The sequence below is a fragment of the Bos taurus genome, chromosome 19 (assembly GCF_002263795.3).
Source record: "Bos taurus isolate L1 Dominette 01449 registration number 42190680 breed Hereford chromosome 19, ARS-UCD2.0, whole genome shotgun sequence".
In the NCBI taxonomy this organism is placed as follows: Eukaryota; Metazoa; Chordata; class Mammalia; order Artiodactyla; family Bovidae; genus Bos; species Bos taurus.
The window spans coordinates 46,010,627-46,034,101 of NC_037346.1; the positions used below are offsets into that span (position 1 = coordinate 46,010,627).

The window sequence follows — 23,475 nt, forward strand, 5'->3', positions numbered from 1 at the left end:
CTTCAGAAGGTCAACGTCAAGTAGAGTCCCTTGTCCCCTTCAAACTGGGGATGGGGGGGGGGGGTGGTCCATAAAATGAAGGTCCATCTTGAGCAGGTACTGGTCCCCCAGCTGCCCCATCTGCCACTCCCAATACCATAGAAAGGTGTTGCTGCTCACCTGCTCGTCCAGCCCCAGCTCTGGTGTGGAACAGCGCGTGTCTTCGCTGGCCAGGTGTCGGAGGGTGTCCCGAGCCACGGGAGTGAGGGGGGCCGAGTGCAGCTCTGGGCTAATAGGGCTCCTGGGGGACTGCCCATGGGAGAACTCCGACAAGGAGTGACTGCTGCTGACGTCCGGGGAGGCGGGCTGGGGGGTGGAGGGGTTGGCACTTCCCAGTTGGGGTGTTGTCCGTCCATCTGATGACCGGTAAGACCTGCACCCCAAGAAGAACAATCTGAGTGCCTGGTGACAGGGAGTTTCTTGTATATTCGTTTTGGGGGTTGGTGAGGTGGCAGGCTTTTGTCATGCCAAAAAAAGCCAAAAAAGGTGGCATGTCATGTCATGCATGACAAAAGCCTCCTGACCAGCAGAGCTGAGGCAGACGGACACCAGCAGTTCACGCCTTGGAACCACAAACCCTCGCTTCCCCTGTCACTACACACAGGGGCAGGCACCTGCTATGGGCAAAAAGCAAAAAAGAGCCCAGACCCTTCTGCTTGAGAGCCCTGAGGGCTGCTCACGGTAATACTAAAGGAGAGGGGGCAGGACAGTTCTCCAGAGTCAAGCGGGACCAGAGCTGTGCACACTCCACCGTCCACAGAAGGTGAGCTGGTCCGGAGGCCTCCAAAGCTCCTCCGACCGTATCACTACACCCCTGATCGGCCTCCAACTTCCCAGATGGCCTACTCCTGGAGTTGGGAGACCACCAGAGTTTGGCATAACTGGACAGTAACCACTCAGCGAGGACCCAGCCTTTGACTACTTATACCCGCACTGGTCCCAACAAACATCAAGGAACTTGTGCATTCTCCACCACTGCCAGTGAGGAATACGAAGAGCAACTAAGTGACAACCCACGGACACAGCTCGGGCCTGAGCTCCCCGCCGACCCTCCCTCCACAGGCCCTGGGGCCCTGCGCCTGCCCCATCACCTGCTGCCTCGCCGCTGAGGTGGCACACTCGTGGTCCACAGCCACCGAGCCCTCTCCATCTCCTCACATTTGGCATGCAGAGCGGCGAAGGCTGCGTCAGACAGGTCCTCGATCTGCAAAAGAGCACCTTTGTGGACCCCCCTTTCTGCCAGGAAGTCATGTTTAAGTGGGGGTAGATCAGTTCTAGAAGCAGCACACCGCTGCCTCCCACCCCGCCCCCGTATACTAGGCTCTTCCTGGTAAGGACAAGAATACAAGGAAGCCTGCACTGGACACCCACAGGTCTTGAAGTATCTGCAGTGTGTGCGCTCTTCTAAGAGGACCGAACATGCCATTACCTCCTCGTTCTCCTCGTCAGGACTCCCCTTCAGAGACCGAAGATCAACCTCCCGCCAGCTGCAAGACGAAGAAGGCAGAATTGTGAGAATGCAGGCAGTCAGGCCAGAAAAGCACATGCGCGAGGGAACACGTGCTCACCACCTGCTCTCACTGGGCCTTCTCAGCCCTGGGGGACTCTTTCCATCAGAGGCCTCACACTCGATGCCCACAAGGGCCAGAACAGGGAAAGTGGGCTGAGGGCGGGAGCAGAGCTGGGGGACCGACAAACTCAAGCAGAAGAACCTGTTTCAAGGGGACCAACGCTACTCAGCACCAACTGGTTGCTATCACATGGGGATGCATAGACAGGGTTGCCCAAATTTCTGACTTGTCAACAAACGCTAGAAATAAAAATTCCTATGTGAAATCTTGCTTTGACACTGACAACATATTTAGTATTTTAAAACACATTTGTATGCATCAAACAGCCAGTTTGTGGCCTGTGGTCTGGCTGGCACACATATAATGAAGAAAATTATATATAGAAATAATTTCACTCTGATCCCTTCTCTTAATGATAAAAGCCAAGGCTAGGCCCCACAACCCAGTGACTAGGGGACAGGGAGACCAAAGAGCAGAGCCGATCGTGCAGGGCTTCTACCTGGGGGTAAGGATTTCCTTGTACTGGAGCTTCTCTACACGGGTGGTTGCAGCGACAGACATTGGGATGACAATGTTGTTAATATCGAAGGAGCTCTCTCCCCTTCTCCTCCTTACTGGCTGCTGTAAGACAAAGGCAAGTTTAAAAGGGAGGAACAATTCTACACATATCAAATCCTAAACCTGAGATTTAAAACAGGATCACTAATAACCAGGCATCTGGGTCCCTGGAGAGGGCCCAAGGAGGGATGACAGCAACTGCCTGCACTGTGGGGATGGTCTCCCACCAGCAATGTGCTTAGGAGAAATACCAGGTGGGGCCTGAGGAGGACCTTCCCTTCACAAGTCTCACTGGCCACCCTCTTTATTCATGTGCTCACGTGAAGAGAGACCTCTACTCAGTTTCACAGAGGTATCCTGGCACCTTGAGACAACTGCCACAGTTTATAGACTCCTCCATACATCTTTAACACCCCCCCCCAAAACCTCCTGTTTCCCCCCTTTTATCTCTATGACACAGACCAAGAGTGAAAAAAGCAATGCTTAAGCCTAGAGGTAACTCTCTGGACTAAAAAGATGAACTCTTCCATCCTGAAAGATGCCCCATGGGAGGCTGAGCTCAGTGGATCTGCTAACTTTGGTTGCCATGAAAGCACTTTCTTCTCGCAGATCTGAACTCTTCAGCTAAATCTGTGCCCACCATCTGCTGAACCCTTATGTGATTTCCCCTTTCTGGCTATTATTCTTAGGGAAAAAGCTAAGAGCGTTCTAGGTATATCAATGGAGAGGAGTGGAGGGAAATGGATGAAGAGGCCTTGGCTGTAGAGCTCACACTCCTGAAGAAAGAAGATTCGTTCCTACAGAAAGTTAAGATCAAACTCCTGGAAAAGAACACTTAGTAAGGATCCAGTATTAGGGAGCAGGGGCGGGGCCTTCTGCAGCAGCTGGGAGACCAGAGGAGCAATCGAGCAGGGAGCCAAGGGGCATGGTTTCTTAGATGGAGGCGCAAGTCCGAGAGCTGCCTGTGCCCAGATAGCAAACACCCTGCCCTGAAACAGAGACTGGCAACTGAGCTGTGAGGACAGAGGCAAATAGTGGATGACAAACACGCTGCCATGGTGACAATACACCTGCCACCACCTTAGAGGCTGCGTCCAGACCCAAACCACCAGCGCGGCCAGCCCAGACTCAAAGCACCAGTGCGGCCAGCCCAGACCCAGACCACCAGCACGGCCAGCCCAGAGGGAAGGGGTCAGGGAGGGGGGTGGGGCGAGAGGCTGTTTCCCTCCATTTCCTGTCCCTGGAATGGGGTCCATGACCGATCCATCCGATCATTTCAAGAGCTTCTCAGAGAACGCTGAAAGGCAGTATTTTCCGGGCCAGGATCTTAGCAGCTGTCACCTATGATTTCAGGTTATCACAGTGTCTTTTTCACCTCAGTTTCCTCTGCTATCAATGAGAACAGACTGTCACTGACTTCACGAATTCAGGGTAACTGGCTGACCAGAACAGTTGAAGAGACTTGCAAGCCCTGCCTGGCTGAGGTTCAGTGGACTCACCCCCACAGGCCTCTGCCACATGTCTGCTGAACTCACACACCCCGTTGCAGGAAGTGTACCCGAGGGAACCTCAATAGACAGCTTTCCCTGGATCTCGGTCAAGAGCAAGTGTGAAACTGCTGGCAGAAGCGGGTGTGTATTTCCCCTGAACCTCCCTGGGCCTGCTGTCAGCACCTTCAAGGCAGGGAGACAGGAGCGGGCTGTGGGGTTCAACAGCCCAACCCCCACCCCACATGTAGACGCCCCAATTCCAGAAGACACTCACTTGGTCTAACCTAACGCTGTTCTCCTGTTTAGGACCAGAGGTGGAGGGCAGGTGATGAGAATGAGAAGTGGTTCCCAAACCTGGCTGCCAGAAGGTGAGGTGCAAGATGGTATTTAAAAGAGAAAAAATAGGTTCAGGGCCCCATCTCTTCTAACTATCAAATCAGCATATCCAGGGAGTCCAAGAAGAAGAAAAAAAGACTACAGAGGTGACTCTGTTGCACCCGTCGGCTCATGTGGCTTTCTGCGGCCAGCATGAGCACACAGCCCATCCCCTCCTCCCCATTCCTCGCCAGTGTCCTGTAGCTTCTCACCTTAACTATCTGGCCTATCACTCTTCCTGCTATTCAATAAATCCAGATTCTTTGAAAAAAAAATTGGCAACGAGAACCTCAAGGGTCAGCACAGTGGTATGTACAAAACTGATGCTCATTAGATAGTAAGTAAAAATTTCAAGTGATTCAGGCCTAAGTTTACATTTTCCAGGCATGAGAAAGCGGCATGTGAAAAAACACTGAAGTTTCACCAAGTCCTGGATCTGAGAAAAGACTTCTATCAGAATTAGTCTCTGTAAAATCCTTTGTTTTTCTGAGATCCCTGCTAATGGCTTACCACAGAGACTACACTGCTATGGAGATAAAACCTGTGGGTGTGGGAGCGGACGAAGCGGGGAGGAACAAGGTCATCTGGGAAAGACTGATTTTTAAGAGCAAAGACAGAACGACATGAATTCCCACCTGATCGCAGAGCCTAGTGAGCACATTTTGCAGGCTTTGAAGTTTCTCGATGTAAGCTCTGAAGGGGCACCAGAGCCCCTGCCTAAGTCACCTTCGCTATGCCCCGACCCAGGTTCACCCTGTGCTGCAAGACCCAAGAGAGCTGGCTCTGTGGCCAGACCGCCTGGGTTGGAATCCCAGCTCTAACCCTGACAGGTCTCCTCACCTCATGCTATTCACTTAACCTTGGAAAACCTCAGTTTTCCTACACCCCCTGCACCTTAAAGGGTGTTGCAGGTCGAATGCGGTAACACCCATGTACCCAGCACGGACACAGTCAACATTTACAGCGGCAGCATTCTATTATTACTACCTCCATTATTACTAAGATGATTACTATATAAAGGACCCTTTTGCTGGGCACAAAGCTGCTACAGGTATATGTGTTCAAGGAGGCACATTCTGAGGAATGAAAACATCAGAGAGTGTTAAGGTGACTGTGTGTTTGGAATGGTTGTGTAAACTGCTTTCAGGGTGGAGAGTGGTACTACGAAAGCTGATCAGGGGTCAGAGCGCCTGCCGTAGTGAGCGCGCATGTCAGTCCTGCCCGCGTAGCCTGCTGCATCTGTAATTCTGCTCTGCACACCTAAAAACAGGCTCCACATCAACCTTCCCTTCCAAGCACCCACTGCTCATTCCTAGCACTCCAGCTCCACTCCCCAGGAGATTAAAAACAAGGAAATCAAACGTCTCTAAGGCCCACAAACACGTCTTTTGCATCCCTCCTCTCATGTTTATTTCTCAGGCCAACGGAGTTAAGAGTCATGGTACTGTGGAGTTCTGTATGAAACTTAGTCCCATGTATCTTGAACAGTCACAGATCACCCTAGAGTTTGTCTCCGCCTCAAGCTTTCTATGGCTGGCCCAGCTCAGATCCATCTCTACTAAGAACCACTCAAGGAAAACAACGTAATGGAGGATTAAATAGCACCACTTTGACTTAAAAAAGACACACAAGTCAGGATGAGCTAAGTCCTTGTAACTGCCCCGGCCCTCACGACCCTCTTTCCACACTGTCCTCCAGACCCACTGGAGGGAGCTGTCACTGCAGAGGGAGTGTCCGGCCCACTCCACGCGGGTACTTACAGTCGTGCTGGCTGTGACCTGTGGGCTAGAGCTGGTGGGTGCAGAGGTGTCTGAGGAGGCGGAGAGCTGTCGCACCAAGGGACTGTGTGGTGGGTGGTGGGTGGCCGCCAAGTAGCTCGAACCGCTCATGTCCGTGTGATGCTTCAACACTGCAGAGGTCAACAGAAAAGAGGAATACATGGCTACCTCAACCTGCTCTACTTCCAGCACAAGTTAGGAAGGCCCGCAATACTCAGTAAAGGCAAAAATGCTTTCTAAGCCTAAAGGATAAAAAGATGAAGCAAACTGGCTGATGGGAGGCAGGGGGTGGCAGAGGTTGCTACAGCAGTTAAGAGTGACCTACACTTAGAAGCGGTCGGACCCCTCTACTCTACCTTCCTAGCAAGTGAAGGACACAGCTAGGGGCAGTTATAGGAAGGCCCGCTGCCCCAGAAAGCCCTGCGCAGGTGCAAATGCAGGCGGAGGTGCCGGGCCTGGCCCTACCTTCGCTTCTCTCAGATGAATGGTCTCGCAATCTCATTTTGCTGTGGTTTGGGTCGTGCACGGGTGGCGGCGGACTGAGCAAGCGCTCTGCTTTGGGCGCTGTCACTCGTTCCACCATAGGCACAGCCCCCACATCGTCTAAGTGCTGCCTGTGGGTCCTGTCAGGCCGGGCTTGGTGATGGGACAGCTCTGAAGAGGGGAACAGAAAAAGAGCTGTGAAATATCTTCTCTCAACCTTTTCTTATTTGAGTTCCAAGCTCGAGTTCTCTCTAGGTCCATGACAGATACCCAGGGCAGCAGGACAGGCCAGGGAGCCCACCGGGCTCTCAACTGGAGAAAAATGTGACACCAGACTACAAAAGACAGCCGGCCCACAGATGCACCCAATGCTATGCCCCACTTGGCTGTTCACTGAGCCCCAGAACACCTGACGTCTGGAACAGCTTTCACGGTCCATCCCAGAGCATCCAAAATGAGCAGAAAAAGAAGACTGTGGGCTGAACTTGCATCTGTCAACTGTCTCTCCCAACCCCATCACACTGCCATGGCCATACCAGTAACCTGAGAACATCAGAGGAATAGAAAAGTAATTGGAGGACGCTATGGACCCCTGAAACTTACTGGCTGTTGTTAGGAAGGAGTTGACCAACTTGTGCCTGTCTTTACGAGTTGGATCTGGCAGACTGCCTGGCATGGGTGCTCTGTGCTTAAGTGAAAACTTTTTTGGAGGTTTGATTTTGTCAAAAGGCTTGTTCTGCCATTGAGATTTCAGCATGCTCTGGAAGTGCAGGCCTGTGGGAACATCTGCAAGAAACACAAAACGCCACCATCAGTCCAGACCCCTGGGCTGCGGCTCTCCAGGGAGCGAGACCCACCTAACACCCTTCTCTTATGTGCCCAGTGGTGGGATGACTGCGAGGAATAAGCACTGTCAAGGGGAAGATCTGTTTATTGGAACATCACTGAAGGTCACTCTTCTACTCACAGGGAGGTCACTGCCGCCTTTTATTTTCAAGTTCCAAACAAAACCAAGATCTATGATGGTCTTTTCTTTGTTCTTGTGTTCCGCTAAATCTGTTAAACTCTATTGGTTTCAAAGACTGATAAACATCCTGTTCTTATTCTTCTAGAAACTGAAACATTTCAAGGTATTTCTTTCAACATAAAGTTCATCAGGACATATATTCCTTCAACAACTATTTATTGTCTGCTACTTTATCAGGCACTGGATTGGGCACTGCCTCTTTCCCTAGTAAGAACTAGATCATTTCGCCCTCCTTCCTCCAGACCTCCACCCCCTTCCCTATCTGGGGATTATCTAGGTTTTTAAGTGATGAGCTAATATTGAAATATTACAAATTAAATCTTTTAGACTTAACTATAACTTCTACCTTTTGGGGGGAGTTCACTACTCTTTCTTGCATCTTTCCATTTTGTTAGTTTCCTTTTTTTATTTTCCTAAGAATGTGGACTTGAGTTTGAGTCATTTCTTTAGAAAGAGCATTTCAAGATTAAAACCAGTTTTCTCTCAGATCCTTAAAGCTATTACTACAGTGTCACCAATATGATGGAATTTGACTCAATCATTTGTAGGTTCTTTTAAACTTTTGGTGGGAAAAAAAAAGCTTGTTGTGGTATTGTATCGACTCAGCCAATTTGGGGCAAACTCCAATACCAAATCCTTCAATCTGCGAACGTGGTATTTCTCTCCATTTTCTTTTATTTCCTCTCATCAGCGTTGGGTGGTTTTCATTGTACAGTTCTTATACACATTTTGTTAAATTGATTGAGTACTTCATATTTTTGATGACTTACAAATGATAATGTCATCATTATCACTTTTTAAAAGTTGTTTATAATTGCTTACTACTAGTATGTAGGAATACAGTAATTTTTAATATAGTGGCCTGTATCCTGTGTTCTTCTTAAATCTATCATTAAGTTTTGTTAGCTGTTGTGGAATCCTTAGAACTTTCTACAACACAAGTACATCATTTACAAAATGCTGCTTTACTTTCTTTCCAACCTGTATGCCTTTATTTCTACATCTTGCCCTATTACTCTGTCTAGAACCTCTAGTGGCAATCTGAACTTTACATTTTCCTTTTCTAGTCTCATTCTGAAACTTCACCACCAGGGATACAGGTGGGTCTTTCTTCAGGGTTCTGAAAAATTTCTCCTTTTACATCTGAAGATCAGCACATCTCACTTTAGCTCTCAGTTCCTCCTGGGAATCAATCATTAACCACCTGAGATGTACTCAGAAGTCCCAGTCCCTGAGTCCATACTCGGCACTGCAGCACAGAATGAAACATCGCTGCACTATGGAAAAGGGTTAAAATCTAGCCTAGCTGTATTTCAGAACAAGTCCAGATCTATCACCCAAATGCCCAGGTCCCATTCCTGGTTTTCTGTCCTTTTTCAGTGTGGGCAAAGAACCGTCCCCCTACCGGCTGCTACCTGACAAGAGTTTACTCAAAAGCATGGGCTTTGGGCTCCTTTTTCCTAGTTTTTTTCTCTATAGTTATCTTGCCTTACATCTTTCAAAAATCACTACAACCTCTGGAATGCCTTCTTTTTCTAGAACTACTTAATATTTATTATATTTAATGTACTTGGAGGACTTCCCTGCTGGCTCAGATGGTAAAGTGTCTGCCTAAAACGCCAGAGACCCGAGTTTGTTCCCTGGGTCGGGAAGATGCTCTGGAGAAGGAAAGGGCAATGCACTCCAGTACTCTTGCCTGGAAAATCCCATGGATGGAGGAGTGTGGTAGGCTACAGTCCATGGGGTCACAAAGAGTCGGACATGACTGAGCGATTTCACTTCACTTCAAACATTAATGGGGTTCTGGCTCCCAGGGAGAGTAGAGGATGTGCTCAATCTGAACTAGGAGTGGGGCGGGGGGCAAAGAAGAGGGGGGTGAGTGAACATTAAAAAACCCATTATATTGTGGCTGGTGCTGTGTATTACTTCACCTTCATAACAATTCCATGATGCATTACTATGCTCCTTTTAATGACAGAAAACAGATTTAGAAAGGTGAGTTAACTTGTCAAGGTTACACAGTTTAGTAACTAACACTGTGCAAGCTCAGCTGTGTCTGACTCTTTGAGACCCCACTGACTTCAGCCTGTCAGGCTCCTCTCAGCTCATGGCATTTTCTAGGCAAGAATACTGGACTGGGTTGCCATTTCCTCCTTTAGGGATCAGAAAGGAACAAGTAACATTCAAACTCAAGTCTGTAAAATCCTAAAACTCATACTCTTAGCCACTACACCATGAAATTATTCTTTGGCCCAAAGAATTAATGCTTAAGTGTGTTAGCTGCTCAGTCATGTGCAACTCTTTGTGATCCCATAGACTACAGCCCGCCAGGCTCCTCTGTCCATGGCACTCTCCAGGGGACCTTCCCAACCCAGGGATCAAACCTGGATCTCTTGCACTGCAGGCAAATTCTTTACCATCTGAGACACCAGGAAAACCCAGAGAATGGAGCAGTTTAATTCTGAGGTGGAATCTGATAGTTCTCAAATTATTCCCAAGGAAGTGGAGAGTATACAATATTTTTCAAAAGAGTTCTGCAGTGTAGCAAAACTTAACTCTTTCCTATAGCACAGACTATGTATTTTATGACTCTTCAAAGAATAAGACACATCTCTGGGAACAGTGCTCTTGTGAATTTTTTTCCATAATCATTCTTTCTTTTACACATTTAAAAACAAATTCACCTATCGTAACCCTTAAAATAAATGATCAATCAGCTTTCAGCCAGGCCAAGGATATCAGAGCTCACTGTACTCCTAGCCCTTAGAGCCCGCCCAAGCCCCTCAATAAAATGGCTTGATTATCCCACACCCCAAAGGTCAAATGTTAAAAAAAAAAAAAAAAAAATTTTTTTTTTTTAAATCTCCCACATAAGAATTGAGTTTAGAAGTATTAATCAAATTGAATTAAATTTAGGGGAATTTTAATTAATTAAAACTTCTTTGCTCAGAGTGGTTGGGGAAAAGGGTGTACTGGAAATAAAGCACTGTCTACAGAAATTCTGAAAGTTGGGCTGAGTTCAAAGGTATAAAGAAGGCTCAAGAAGTGGGGGAACACCTCTTCTATATCCCAGGACATCCCCTGCATCAGCAAAAGAGTTACTCTCACTTGGCAAAGGCTGGTTTTTCTTATTTGGTCTTTTTGGGGGCTGTACCACATGGCATGTGGGATCTTCTCCAACCAGGGATCGAACCCATGCCCCCTGCATTGGGAGTGTGCAGTCTTAACCACTGGACCATGAGGGAAGTCTGCATAGGCTGTTTAATGGGACCACAAAAGCATAGTGATTTTATTCCTCCCACTCTTTTATAGTGCAAATAAGCAGTCCTGGACACAGGGCCTGGTTCCATCACTGAGTAGGAGGATAGAACAAGAACAAATCACTTGGCTGGGCCTCAGCATCTTCATCTGTAAAATGAGGCAGCAAGATCTGATCAGGGCTGGAGATACCCCAGCACACATGCTCTAACTCTCTCACCTCTTCTGTCTGCTGCAGGCACAGGCTCCTGGCAGTACTCGCTGTTGTACCCCAAGACCTTAGACCTGTCTCAAATAATTAGTTAATTAATCTAATTATAAATCAATCTCACTAAGCACAAGAGAGAAAAAAATGTATGTTATTGCTAGACTAGATGACTACTGTGCCTCTCAACTCTAACACGTTTAATTAATGACTTTTCAACTAAAACTCCACTCCTAACCCTTACCCCACCCCCATTTTAAATGCTCAGAAGTAAAAACTGGCACAAGTGTAAACCATTACCTTGTGCTCTGGAGTTGGGTATTAAGCAGAATCAAGAGCAACTTCCCCTATAAAACCCACTGAATAAGCTGTTAGGGATAACTGTTTATGGGACTCAGGCTACTATACATTGCTAGAAGTTTGCTGTGTTTTAGCAGCTTTCATATAAAAGTGAAGAGAGACTCAGTTAAATTCCCCAAAATCAGTGAACAAAAATGATCTCTTAGGAACTGCTAGTCTGAGTTCCTGCTCTGAGTAATAACACCTGGGATCCACACAGAGCTACAATTCTGAAAATAGACACAGAGGACCTGAAAGTAAGCAAAGAAAGAGTTCACACCTGCATAGGCAATGGCCATTAAAGTGGTATTAACCAGGCAGGAGGGTACAGATCCTTAACCAGGTCAATGACAAGAAACATTACCTTAGTTTGCCATTTCCTCAAACAAAAAGAATACTTTAGCTTCAGGCCCGCCAGAGTCTGACATTCCATGATCCACCATTTTCTCAAGCACACTTTCTCATGGTGTTCAGTCACGCTCACTTCCTCCTCCTGCTGGTAAGCTGCAATAGCCTCATGGATACAGCTAGTTGTCTTGGCAAGCTCTCTCAAAAGAGCAGAGCTCTTCGAGGCCAGCAGGTGGTGCTCTTATTAAGCACAAACCTAAGTCAACATGCTTTTCCCCAAGGTTGCTGCTGCTGCTAAGTCGTTTCAGTTGTGTCCGACTCTGTGCGACCCCATAGACCCCATAGACGGCAGCCCACCAGGCTCCGCCGTCCCTGGGATTCTCCAGGCAAGAACACTGGAGTGGGTCGCCATTTCCTTCTCCAATGCATGAAAGTGAAAAGTGAAAGTGAAGTCGCTCAGTTGTGTCCGACTCTTTGTGACCCCATGACTGCAGCCTACCAGGCTCCTCCGTCCATGGGATTTTCCAGGCAAGAGTACTGGAGTGGGTTGCCATTATACATCCTCTATTTCAAGCTAAGCTTTAGCTGGCTTGATTACATGAGGTAATAAGGAAACAAGCTCCTGTTTCTGGAATACTGAAGGGTTGAATGAGTGAAGTCGCTCAGTCATGTCCGACTCTTTGCGACCCTATGGACAGCAGCCCACCAGGCTCCTCCGTCCACAGGATTTTCTAGTCAAGAGTACTGGAGTGGGTTGCCATTTCCTTCTCCAGGGGATCTTCCCGACCCAGGGATCTAACCCAGGTCTCCAACATGGCAGGCAGACACTTTACCTCTGAGCCACCAGAGGACTAAAGGGTTATCACACCCTAATGTCTCCACCTTCCAGCCAGGGAGCAGTTCCTAAAATGAATGGGAGTGGCTAAGGTGTGCTAAGGTGGGAGATGAACTCTAGGATTAAGAGCTACAATTGGTTCCCATCCCAACAAGTACACACACTGGCTAGGGAAGCATCAGTAAAACTACAGAAAATGAAAAGCTGGATGTCCTGCCATCTTTAAATGTATTCTAGAGAAGAACGGGGTGGCCTGGAGGTCAGCTTTGACCCACACAGTATGCTGGTTGCTAGTCTTCACTGTTACTATTATACACAAAAAGATCTGGGCAATCTCAATATTTCAGGAGACACTATTCACATCTTCATGGCCCTGGCAATCTTCCAGTTTACAAATGTGGCATTCTGTATTCTGAGTGTGGCAGTTGTCTGAATCAAGTAAAAAATCCCAATAGTCACAATATTAGACACAGTAATTAGGTCCCTGGGTTGAGTCACAGAAAGTCTACTGTATTCATAGGCAGATATGTTAATGCTCAACTTGAGAAAGTAAAAAATATATATACTATTCTTTACTTTCTCATAAAGAGAATTTAATGACCATCTCTCTTGTCCAAACTCCAATGTCATAATTAGGATATGTGTGTGTGTTTGTGTGTGTGACTGACACAAGGGAGAGAGTGGGGAAAGGCAAGAGTGGAAAAAGGGGGTAGGTGGGGAGAGAAGACAAGAGACAGGAAAAGACCACAGGGACTACAGAATGATGGAACAGGAGATGGCAGGCAGGTGTCTTGGGCATATTTAGGTGATGGGAGAGAATTCACAACTATACAAGGTAATACTGTTGGCAAAGCATGATCAACATATTTATCAGCTGATACTGATTCAACAGGCAAAAGATCTTATCAGAATCTTAATATAACTATATAGATTTCAGGCTTCTTTATTCAAATACGAGACCATGCAATTCAACACTGTAATCTTAAGAGAATAACTCAACAAATGTTCTGGAGTCGTCTTGGTGTCTCTGCCTGAAGCTGCAGCCTGGAAATGGGCAGAAATCTGACTTCTCTTAATAACCTGGCTGGGGAGAAGCATGAATTATACTGAAAAGAAGGACAGGAATCAGATTACTTGGGTTTAAATTTTGGAGACTGCTACATCAGCTATGTAGCCTGAGATAAACCACAACCTCTCTAAGCCTATTTCTTGATATGTAAAACTGAAGTAACTTTACAAGATTACTGAGAAAACCAAATGAGACAAGAAATAAGAGAAGTGCATATAAACTATAAATGCTATACAAATATTATCTTAAGTTACATGAGCCATAATCCAAATCGCAGGAGAGGGTAAAAGTCAATGACTCTGGAATCTGAAGCATAGAGGAAAATGTTTCGTGTTTTCCAGTCATTATATTCTAAAGTGTATTTACTGCTCCATCACTCCTGATCTAAACCCTTGCCTAGTTTACTGTTCATATGTTTCAAGTATTCTAAATATTTCCACTCTTAGGAGAAGTCACATGGCAGCAAGACTATTACACCATGCCCTTTCTTACAGTTGGAGGGAGTTTTAATAATAAGGCTTGGGGAAGCTAACAGATTTAGATGACCAAGAAAGAATCCAATCATTTGAAGAACAGATAAGACATCTGAGGGGATTATGGCCATCTAATAGTTTGATGAACTGTCAATTAGATGAGGGGATTTTCTAGGATAGTTCATCAGCAATGACTGCTTTTATAAATAAAGTTTTATTTAAACAGTCACACCCACCTCCTTATACATAGTCTACATACTGGTTTTGTGCTACAAAGGCAGAGCTGCCTAGTTCCAACACTGACTAAACCTAGACAGTATGATCCATAAAGCCCAATTTATGTGTCCCTTTAAGAAAAAGATAATATACCACTCATGCTAAAAACCTGATTTTCTTCACATACCACTAAGTAAATTTTACATCCAACATAATTCTCATTCCCCAGACCCCAATTTTTGTTACCTTCCTTTCAAAAACGTGTACAGACTATCTGTAAGGTGCTATGAAGGACAGAGTAAGGAGAGAAACATAGTCCCTTATCCTCAGAGAACTTAAGTATTCTGGTGGTTGGGGCCAGATGGGGAGATTATCTGCAAACCAATGAAACCAATCCAAATTATGAAAACACTGGCTTCTGTAGTCTATAGAGTAGTTTTCAACATTTTTGCTCATGAACTCCTCACCATTTGAAATGTAATTTTTCTTTATTTAGATTTTTTTTCTGGCCACACCAAGAGGCTTGTGAGATCTCAGTTCCCTAACCAGGGACTGAACCTAGGCCCTTGGCAGTGAAAGAGCAGAGTCCTAACCACTGGACTGCCAGGGAATTCCAAAATGTAATTTTTAGAAAAATTATAAACTCAGGACAATTATAGGCCTCCCTGGTGGCTCAGTGGTAAAGAATCTGCAGGACACACAGGTTCAATCCCTAGTCTGCGAAGATTCCACATGACACAGAGCACAGAAGCCCCCCATGGGCCGCAACTATTGAGCCTGTGCTCTAGAGCGCTGGAGCCTAACTACTGAAGCCCAGACGACACAACCACTGAAGCCCAAATTGCTCTAGAGCCTGTGCTCCGCAACAAGAGAAGTCACTGCAACAAGAGGCCCGTACACCACAACCAAGAGTAAACACCTGCTCACGGCAACTAGGGAAAAGCCCATGCACGCAGCAACGAAGACCCAGTGCAGCCAAAACACATAAATTATATATAAAGCAGAAAAAGACCCTTTTTCTATATAAAAAAAGAAACTAAAGTATACATTAAAAATATTTTATACCAACACCCTGGCATGTTAAAATCTATTTCTTCAATCAGACTTCAGTCCCAGTAAAATCTACTTTCAGTTATCGATTATTTTTAAAATTTAAATACTGTATAGTTGATGTGCAATATGTTAATTTCACATGTAAGTTATTAATTCTAAACGTAAATTATTATTCTCAAGTAACAGAAAAGGTAGAGGATCTTTCCAGACGTTATATACAAAAAAAATACTGTACCTCCATCTTCATGATTTATTCAAATTTCCTTTTATTTAACTCCCACAGGATTCTTCTTCAGGAGCCATGAACTCTTGAGATGGCTCCTTTGGTGTCCCTACTGCCCAAGGTTTTTATACTCTGGGGGATGAGCAAGACCCACAGCAAGACTCAATATGGATAAGAGGAGTGACTTTCTTTTATGAGGTGGGAGAAAAGCAATTATGAAAAAGGAGGTGGAAGAGAAAATCAGCAGACATAGAGGCTTATCAGGTAGATCAACTTAAAACAAAACAAAACAAAACAAAACCCAGCACATGCGAACTCTGAGGATCTATGCTTGCGTACTCCTGAGAAAGCAGTCACGTAACCATTGCATGTATACCCCCCGTATGAAGACATTCTCCTCGAACAGTGCTGCCCATGCTGTTTCACATCATAACACAGGCAACTGTCTCACCCTCACCACCTGAAAGCTTAGGGCGAAATCTCTTAGCAAGCTCTAATGTTTTAGTGGCACATTCTGGTCGAGGGGATCTGTTGTGCATCATGTGCAAAATCCTAAGAGAATATCCTGTTGACAGTAATACCTGGACAGTACCTGGACTGTACCAGAATCTTGGCCAACTGTCTTTCACTTTGAACCCTTTAAGTCTCACTCATTAGACTTCATGGAGCCTTTCTTACCATCTGGAAATGCTAGAACCGGGTGAACACAGGAGTCCAACTGGGATAGGCGTTCCAACAGAGGGGCTTCGTAGTGGATTTCTGGAGGCATGGTGCTGGCACTGCCTGAGCCGCACAGCGCGCAGGAAGGGTTTACATCACAGCCAGAACGCACTGTGCTATTCCGGTGAACCTGGGAAAAGCCAGATAACACTCAATTCAGGGTCTGATAAAAACTCAGCTCCCCATTCAGTATCCCAAAGATTCAAAATTCCCTCTCTCTAGATGCATATATGACAGAGTTAACAAAATGTTTGATCAGTTTGTTAAAAGATTTCCATTTCTCCAACACACTAACTTTCAAAGTAATTAACTAATAAATCCACTTCTTCTCCAATGAAGCTTTCTAATTATGTGAAGCCCATTTAAGTGCTTACTGAGAACACTTTACAATACCTGTATGTTTCTACCACCATGATGCTTTTCCACCGTCTGCTACAGTGATCTGCTTCAGATTTCTAGGTAGAACATGACTTGCCCTCTTCAGCAACTTCATCCACTAAAGAGCCTTACTAATGAATAACCAACCACACCTTTCCTGTTCTTTTCGTATCTCCAAAAAAAGAATTCCAGGAGGCCTGAAACAACATGGCAAGTTTCCCTCGACTACACTCATTAGCTGCTCTTTAACCTAGCCTGAAATCTACTGTTATAAAGCTCATATTTAATGAAAACGAATTTGGTATGGTGAGTGTTCATACCCATAGTCTTGGCGTTAATTAGATTAATTCCAAGGGGATACAAATCATTTTCATTAAACTTCTTTTGTATACATGTGGGCACCGTAAGAAATAACCTCCCTAGTTAAGTCCACAGTGAAAAATAATCTAAGTTTTCAAACGATGTACTTCTGTTTTGTTTTTAAATGATAGGATTTTTTTTAATTGTATGCTTTGAACTTCAGGTCATGCTGAATGCAGGATCCTTAGGTTCTAGTGTTAGGATTTGGCATTTGCCAAATCATGACCATGCAAAGTCACCCAGGCAGCATACAGTCCTAGAAGAATGACTTGCCTGTGGAATGACACTATGACATGGGATGCTAGGAGCAAGGGAGTATCAGAATAAAGACAAAAGGGTAGCACTGAAACTCTGTAACGACTGCGAGAACTACATCTAGTTTCAGCACACACATCTCTTGAAAGCTGTTTGCCTTCACGGACATGCACAGAAGAAAGATAAATATGAGAACAATTCGGTCTTTATCAACCTTCCTCAACTCCCTCCTCCTTGCAGCAACATAGATGGGTGGTATTCAAATAAGGCCCTGTGAAGGTCAGACTGGACAGCTTACACTAAAGTAAAAGAATTCTAGTAAGCAACAACTGTTGTCTCTGAAAGGAAATTACACCAACTAAATATGCACTTTTGGTAGACAACATTAACTGGTACTGTTTTGGAAAAAAAATACCTCTTGCAACCTATTTAAACTAGGGCTGGATTTCTGGGGGAGATAACATTTTGAGGTAGAGAAAGAGGGACCTGCATTACCAGGGACAAAAACCAGAGACCCACCAGTAGATGAACGGGAGAATTTAAGTAATTAGAATCCAAAAACTGCATCAAAACTTTAAATACTGACTAGATTAGAAAAATATATAAAAGTCAACACAAGAAATCTTAAAAGGGAGGTATATTTTCTCCTCATGAAGTAAACCATTACATGAACTAGCTCTCCAAGTGGGCAATGAACAACATTCCATTTTTTTTACGGCTAGAGTGTATCCCTTAAGTCATTAAGAGACTGGATGTAAAGTAAAAAGAATATGACAAGAAAACCAAACTAAGAATAAAATTAAAGTAAAAGCTGAAATTACCAAAAGAAAAAATACATGACAGAAACAGCAAATTCAAGAACTGCTCTTTTGGAATTCCCCCTTGCTCTTCCCAAACCCACCTCAAGAAAGGGGTAGACAGGATAGAGCAACTAATTACATAAACAGTAAGACTGGCCTAATGAAGAGAAAAAGGGAAAGATGCAAACATATAAGAACTTAAAAAAAGCACTAGCTAAGCGATAAACCACTTAACCACTGGATCAACCGGGAAGTCTGCTAGTATAATTTATTAAGAGAAAATTTGGTGAATTTTTTGAAGGATAGTTTGGGCAACTTTAAACACACACACACACACACACACACACACACACAAAACAAGATGTCAAATTATACACACAAATTTTATTTAAAAAAAAAAAAAAAAAAAAAACCCCACAAAAAAAGAAAAACAACCTACCATGAGCAAGTGTGATTTACTCCTGGATATCAAAACTATTTGACATTAGTGTATCAATTAACACAATTTCATGCTGGCCATTCAACATTTCTACTTAGATGTCTTAAGAGGCAACCAAAGTTAAGTGACTTCAAAACCGTGCTCCTAACTCTTCTCTACTTTCAGTAGCTCAGTCTTAAAATCCCTGGACTCATCCTAAACTCCATTCCTTCCTCATACCCCCAAAACCAGTCATGAAATCTTGTCAACTCTGCCTTCTAAAAGTATCCAAGATCTGACTACTTTACACCACCCTCAACTGCAGTTCTTATTTGGGTTTCTTAAATAGTCTCCTAATTGGTGTTCCTGCTTGCCCCTCCCTTCAACTATTGTGTAATCTTGTTTCACAACCTTAATCAAACCATGATGCAGTTCTCTGCTCAAAACCTTCTCACAAGGAATAAAAGTCAAAGTTCTTGCAATGGTACACACAAAGCCCTACGCCATCTGTTACTTCTGTCCCTTTTCTGACTTCATTTCCCTTTCCTGCTTTTCTCCTAGCTCATGCCACCAGTTCCTCTGACTTCCCTGCTACTTCCCCAAAATGGTAGGCAAATTTCCGGATCACAGACCTTTACACTTGGCCCTTCTATTAGCTCCAAGCTTATTCCCTCACCTCAGGTCTTTTTCTCAAATGTCATCCTCTTAAAAACAACTTTTATTTAGAAACATACAAGTGAGAAAAGAGTCTCTATTCTTGACTGTGACAAAAAAAACACATTCTGGAATAAGTTTAACTGACATTTTAGGCACAAAGCTTAAAGTTATTAATTTGTAATTGCTACAAATTAATCTATAATCAAATTCAATACGCTTTTGGTACAGAAGGGAGAAGACGCAAATGGAATTTAAACCAACTACAGACCAGAAGAATAAATGCTAAGGGGGAAAGTTCCCAGGAAATTTCTGATAAGCAAAGGCAGAAGGGAGTGATTTGCTGACCACATGTTAAAAATATGACACAGGGATAGCAAAAGGTGGGGTGGGAGGAGAAGCTGGATTTCTACTTCACGTCAAAATAAATCCCAAAGGTATTAAAAAGATTTAAATTATGTTTATTAAATTACATTATTAAATTATGTTTTAAATTATTTATTAAATTATTATGTTTAAACTGTAAAAGAAAAACCATGGGGCAACATCCAGTAGTTAAAAGTGTGAGCAATGGGGCCAGGCTGTTTGAGCCCTGACTCTGCTGCTGCTGCTAAGTCACATCAGTCGTGTCTGACTCTGTGCGACCCACACAGACGGTAGCCCACCAGGCTCCTCTGTCCCTGGGATTTTCCAGGCAAGAACAATGGAGTGGGTTGCCATTGCCTTCTCCAATGCATGAAAGTGAAAAGTGAAAGTGAAGTCGCTCAGTTGTGTCCAACTCTTAGCGACCCAATGGACTGCAGCCCACCAGGCTCCTCCATCCATGGGATTTTCCAGGCAAGAGTACTGGAGTGGGGTGCCATTGCCTTCTCCGCCTAACTCTGCTACTGAGCTGTATAAACTTAGACAAGTTACTTAATGGCTTCATTCATAATAACAGCTGCTTATGTGACAAGGCTGTTGTGAAAATAAAAATCACTTAGAATAGTGTCTGGTATCAACTCTGTTACTTGTATAGTCATACAAAACACACTATTTTCATTTATAATTGAAGATGGGAAAACAAGGACATCAACCTTAAAGATCATTGATATTAAATCCTAGCTTTCATGTTACTGTGTGACCCCTCAAATTTATTCATCTGTTAATAAAGGATCCATATTGCCAATTTCATGCGACTGTGAGAAATATGATTTTGCAAGCTATTAAAATACTACACGAGTGCTAGCTATGTCAGAGTTTCTCACAAAGGCACTACTGACACTTAAGAGCCTGATAATTTTTTATCGGGAGGAGCTGTCCTGTGCACGGAAGTAGCAGCTTCCTGGCCTCTACTCACAGTGCAAGTAATACCCTCCCTCCCACCTCTGTGACAACCAGAACTGACCACAAGGTTAAACGTTTCCTAGGGTGGGCAAGCAGGTCAAGATCATTGAGAACCAGGTGGCTCAAGTTACGATGATCATTCTTAGTAAAATTCAAAGCAGAGGCACCCATTAAATATTAATAGTGAGAAAGAAGAAATGCCTCAAGACTACATCAGTCAAGGCGGAAGGACTCAAGAGCAAGAGTGAAGAGGTTTCCAAGAAACAAAATGGTAACTAGAACATAGAAAATAATTTCAATGGCTTGAATAACTCAAATATATTTAAATAGATGACTTCATAATCACACACACTAACCTCTCCACAAAGACTTTATTGACTGTCCTTGGAAGATGGCAGGAAATCAACTTATTACTTGAAAATTGGTAGATAAAAGGATATCAACACAAATCATGCTCCACCCCACAGACTGTACTTAAGGGTAAACCAATAGTAGAAAAGGGCATTTTTCTCTTTAAAGACATAGTCTAGCTAATAAACAAAGAATAAATGGTATGAATAGAACATAACTTCAACTCCTGATGCAACAAGTGGGTCCAGGCAATGGCCATTACTGACTAAAAACACAAGAGAGACAAGATATTACATGTCTTCTCATGTAAGTGTCCTTACCAAAACAAAAACCTAGATTTAAGTTTCTATATGCAGACTTGAATGCACTAAAAGAGATTAAGGACTATACAGAGGGATGGATATAATGGTAAAATGTGGTCAATGCTACCAGTAGAATCTACGGGATGCAGCTGCTCACCGCAGAATTCACACAGTGACACTATGTTTGCATAACATCATAAGGAAATTTTGGAAAAGAAAACAACGACCCCACAGAATTTCTTCTGGCCATGATGGATTAAGAATGATCATGCTTATCTTTTAGCCATAAACTAGGAAACCAGACAACACACAGCTTAAGACAGAACAAATGAGGTAGTCTGTGACTGTCCCGGCTTTCTGCCTGGACACACAACACAGACTGCTCAGCAGGTGAGGGGTTCCAGGCAGAGCGTGATGGTTCCACTGAGTTGAGGAAACAAACTCCCAGAGACTGTAGTGCAGAGGCTCAGGTGACGGATAACTATGAGGCAGAATTCTTCAGAAGAGGAAGCCATACAGAAAAAGAGCTCCAGAAATCATCATGAGATTCCCTCAGGTGTTCATGGAATACCAAGAATCCCACGTAGAGTTAAACTTCATCAGGTCAGGCGAAGATCCACCAAGTAGCTATGGACTGAACAGTTCCCAGAGCTCACAGTGGCAGAAAGACTTCCCCACTGTGACCGGTCAAGTGGCATGGAACATTCAGAAAAGACCCCAGAAGACCCGGGTTACTCTACACCCTTCTAATAAAGGAAAAAAGGAATCTCAAATAACTTGGCTGCCAACAAAACAAAGCCTCTTTAAAGGAAGATAATATAATCTCTATGCTTCAATCATGTAAAATTAAATGTCCAACATCCAAAAAAACATTGTTAGATATGCCAAGAGGCGAGAAAGTTATACCACAGGTATACTACAATCAGAAAATTCTAAGTCACAAAATAAATAACTGGAATAACCCAGTTTTCTCAACAAATAAATTACAAGGAAAGGGGGTATGATGGATAGCTTACAGCAAACCAACACTTACTGAGAACTAGAACAGCCAGATTTAAAAAGAAAAAAAAGCAAATATAACTTTAAGATATGAGAGAAATGTTAAAACAATGACAATACTGAGGAGCCAAGATTCCAGAGGGGGAAGAACCATTGAAGTGTTGCTTCTTTTTGGGAACAATGGGTGATTTCCGAGTGATGCTTAGAATCTGGTGCCCTGATGGAGGGTCACTTCTGGGTACAGAGAAATGAGCAGAGGTTCTGATGATTTTGTAGGGCTGAAGGGACAACTTTAGAGACTTCAAAAGCCAAATTCACAGTGAAAAGAAAGGACAGGAAACTACAAATGGCATGTCAGGTGCTCCCATTCCTAAGGCATTTGGAAAATTCTGAAGCTGGGATGGGTAGGAGGCTAAAAAGCTAAGCAGAAAGCCTCTGGACGGCAGAGTTTCTGGTGGGCTCACTGAGGAAGAGACTACAATTAAGAGTTCATGATACACATGAGGGCACTGGTCACTGAATCAGTTGGAAATGGGAATAAGAAACAAGGCTGTGCCTTAAGAAAGGACCACTTTTTATGTGACATCTAAAATGCCAAGTATACTGGTATTAAGAAGTATATGTAACATAAAAATCAAGCGTATGTGCACAGCAATTAAAACAGTAAATGCAAGTGTACCAAATACTGAAAGAAAATATACAGTCGTCTAACCTTTTATTTTCCTACAACCTTATGTAGACTGCTTGAAAACAAAATGGCATCAGTAAATCAATGTTGTGAATAAAGTCACCATATTTTATATTTATTTCAGCATACGTAAACAAAAAAAACACCTACTTCATCTACTCATGATTTTACAATGAGATGTTAGGAAATGGAAAATGTTAGTCGGTAAAGGCTTCATTTTCAATGTCAGTATTGCCAAGTATCCAAATATCACCTACAAAGAGATTACAGAACAGAAAGCAGATGTTCTGAAATGATTCTCTTGGAATCATTGTAAATCATGCACATGCTTAATCAGGATTACTTTACCAAGGTTACCATTATCAAGTAAGTTTGGGAAACAAAATAAGATACTCTTTCAAACAGAAGACTTTTAAGTCTTTAATGTCTTTTACAAATCTCAGAGTGGAAGACATGGCATGAGGTGCTCTCTGAATTGATTTACCCATCACATTACAGTGGTGGCAGATACCTCAAACCATCTATGAGCTCATCACTACTCTGAAGTCAAGACAGTTACTACACCTGCTGCTAACTCTTGTTATTTAGGAGATCTAACCAGTCAATCCTAAAGGAAATCAGCCCTGAATGTTTACTGGAAGGACTGATGCTGAAGCTGAAACTCCAATAATTTGGTTCTGGCCACCTGATGTGAAGAACCAACTCACTGGAAAAGATCCTAATGCTGGGAAAGATTGAAGGCAAGAGGAGAAGTGGACGACAGAAGACGAGATGGTTGGATGGCATCACTGATGAAATGGACATGAGTTTGAGTAGGCTCCGGGAGTTGGTGACAGACAGGGAAGCCTGGCATGCTGTAGTCCAGGGGTCACAAAGAGTCAGAC

General features: G+C 43.9%; 1 protein-coding gene across 5 annotated transcripts in view; it reads right to left on the minus strand.

The window, feature by feature from the left end:
- Positions 1-23,475, minus strand: part of KANSL1 (KAT8 regulatory NSL complex subunit 1) — a 171,184-nt gene that overhangs the window by 1,916 nt on the left and 145,793 nt on the right. For 4 of the 5 annotated variants that reach the window (XM_059878568.1, XM_010816426.4, XM_003587457.6 and 1 more), the window contains 8 exons: positions 16,019-16,190; positions 6,898-7,080; positions 6,277-6,465; positions 5,794-5,942; positions 2,110-2,231; positions 1,469-1,526; positions 1,131-1,243; positions 160-412 (listed from right to left, as the gene is read on the minus strand). In XM_059878568.1, the coding sequence (XP_059734551.1) occupies positions 160-412; positions 1,131-1,243; positions 1,469-1,526; positions 2,110-2,231; positions 5,794-5,942; positions 6,277-6,465; positions 6,898-7,080; positions 16,019-16,190 (1,239 nt within the window). The remainder of the gene's footprint in view (positions 1-159; positions 413-1,130; positions 1,244-1,468; positions 1,527-2,109; positions 2,232-5,793; positions 5,943-6,276; positions 6,466-6,897; positions 7,081-16,018; positions 16,191-23,475) is intronic. The other variant, XM_010816429.4, reaches the window with a different exon arrangement.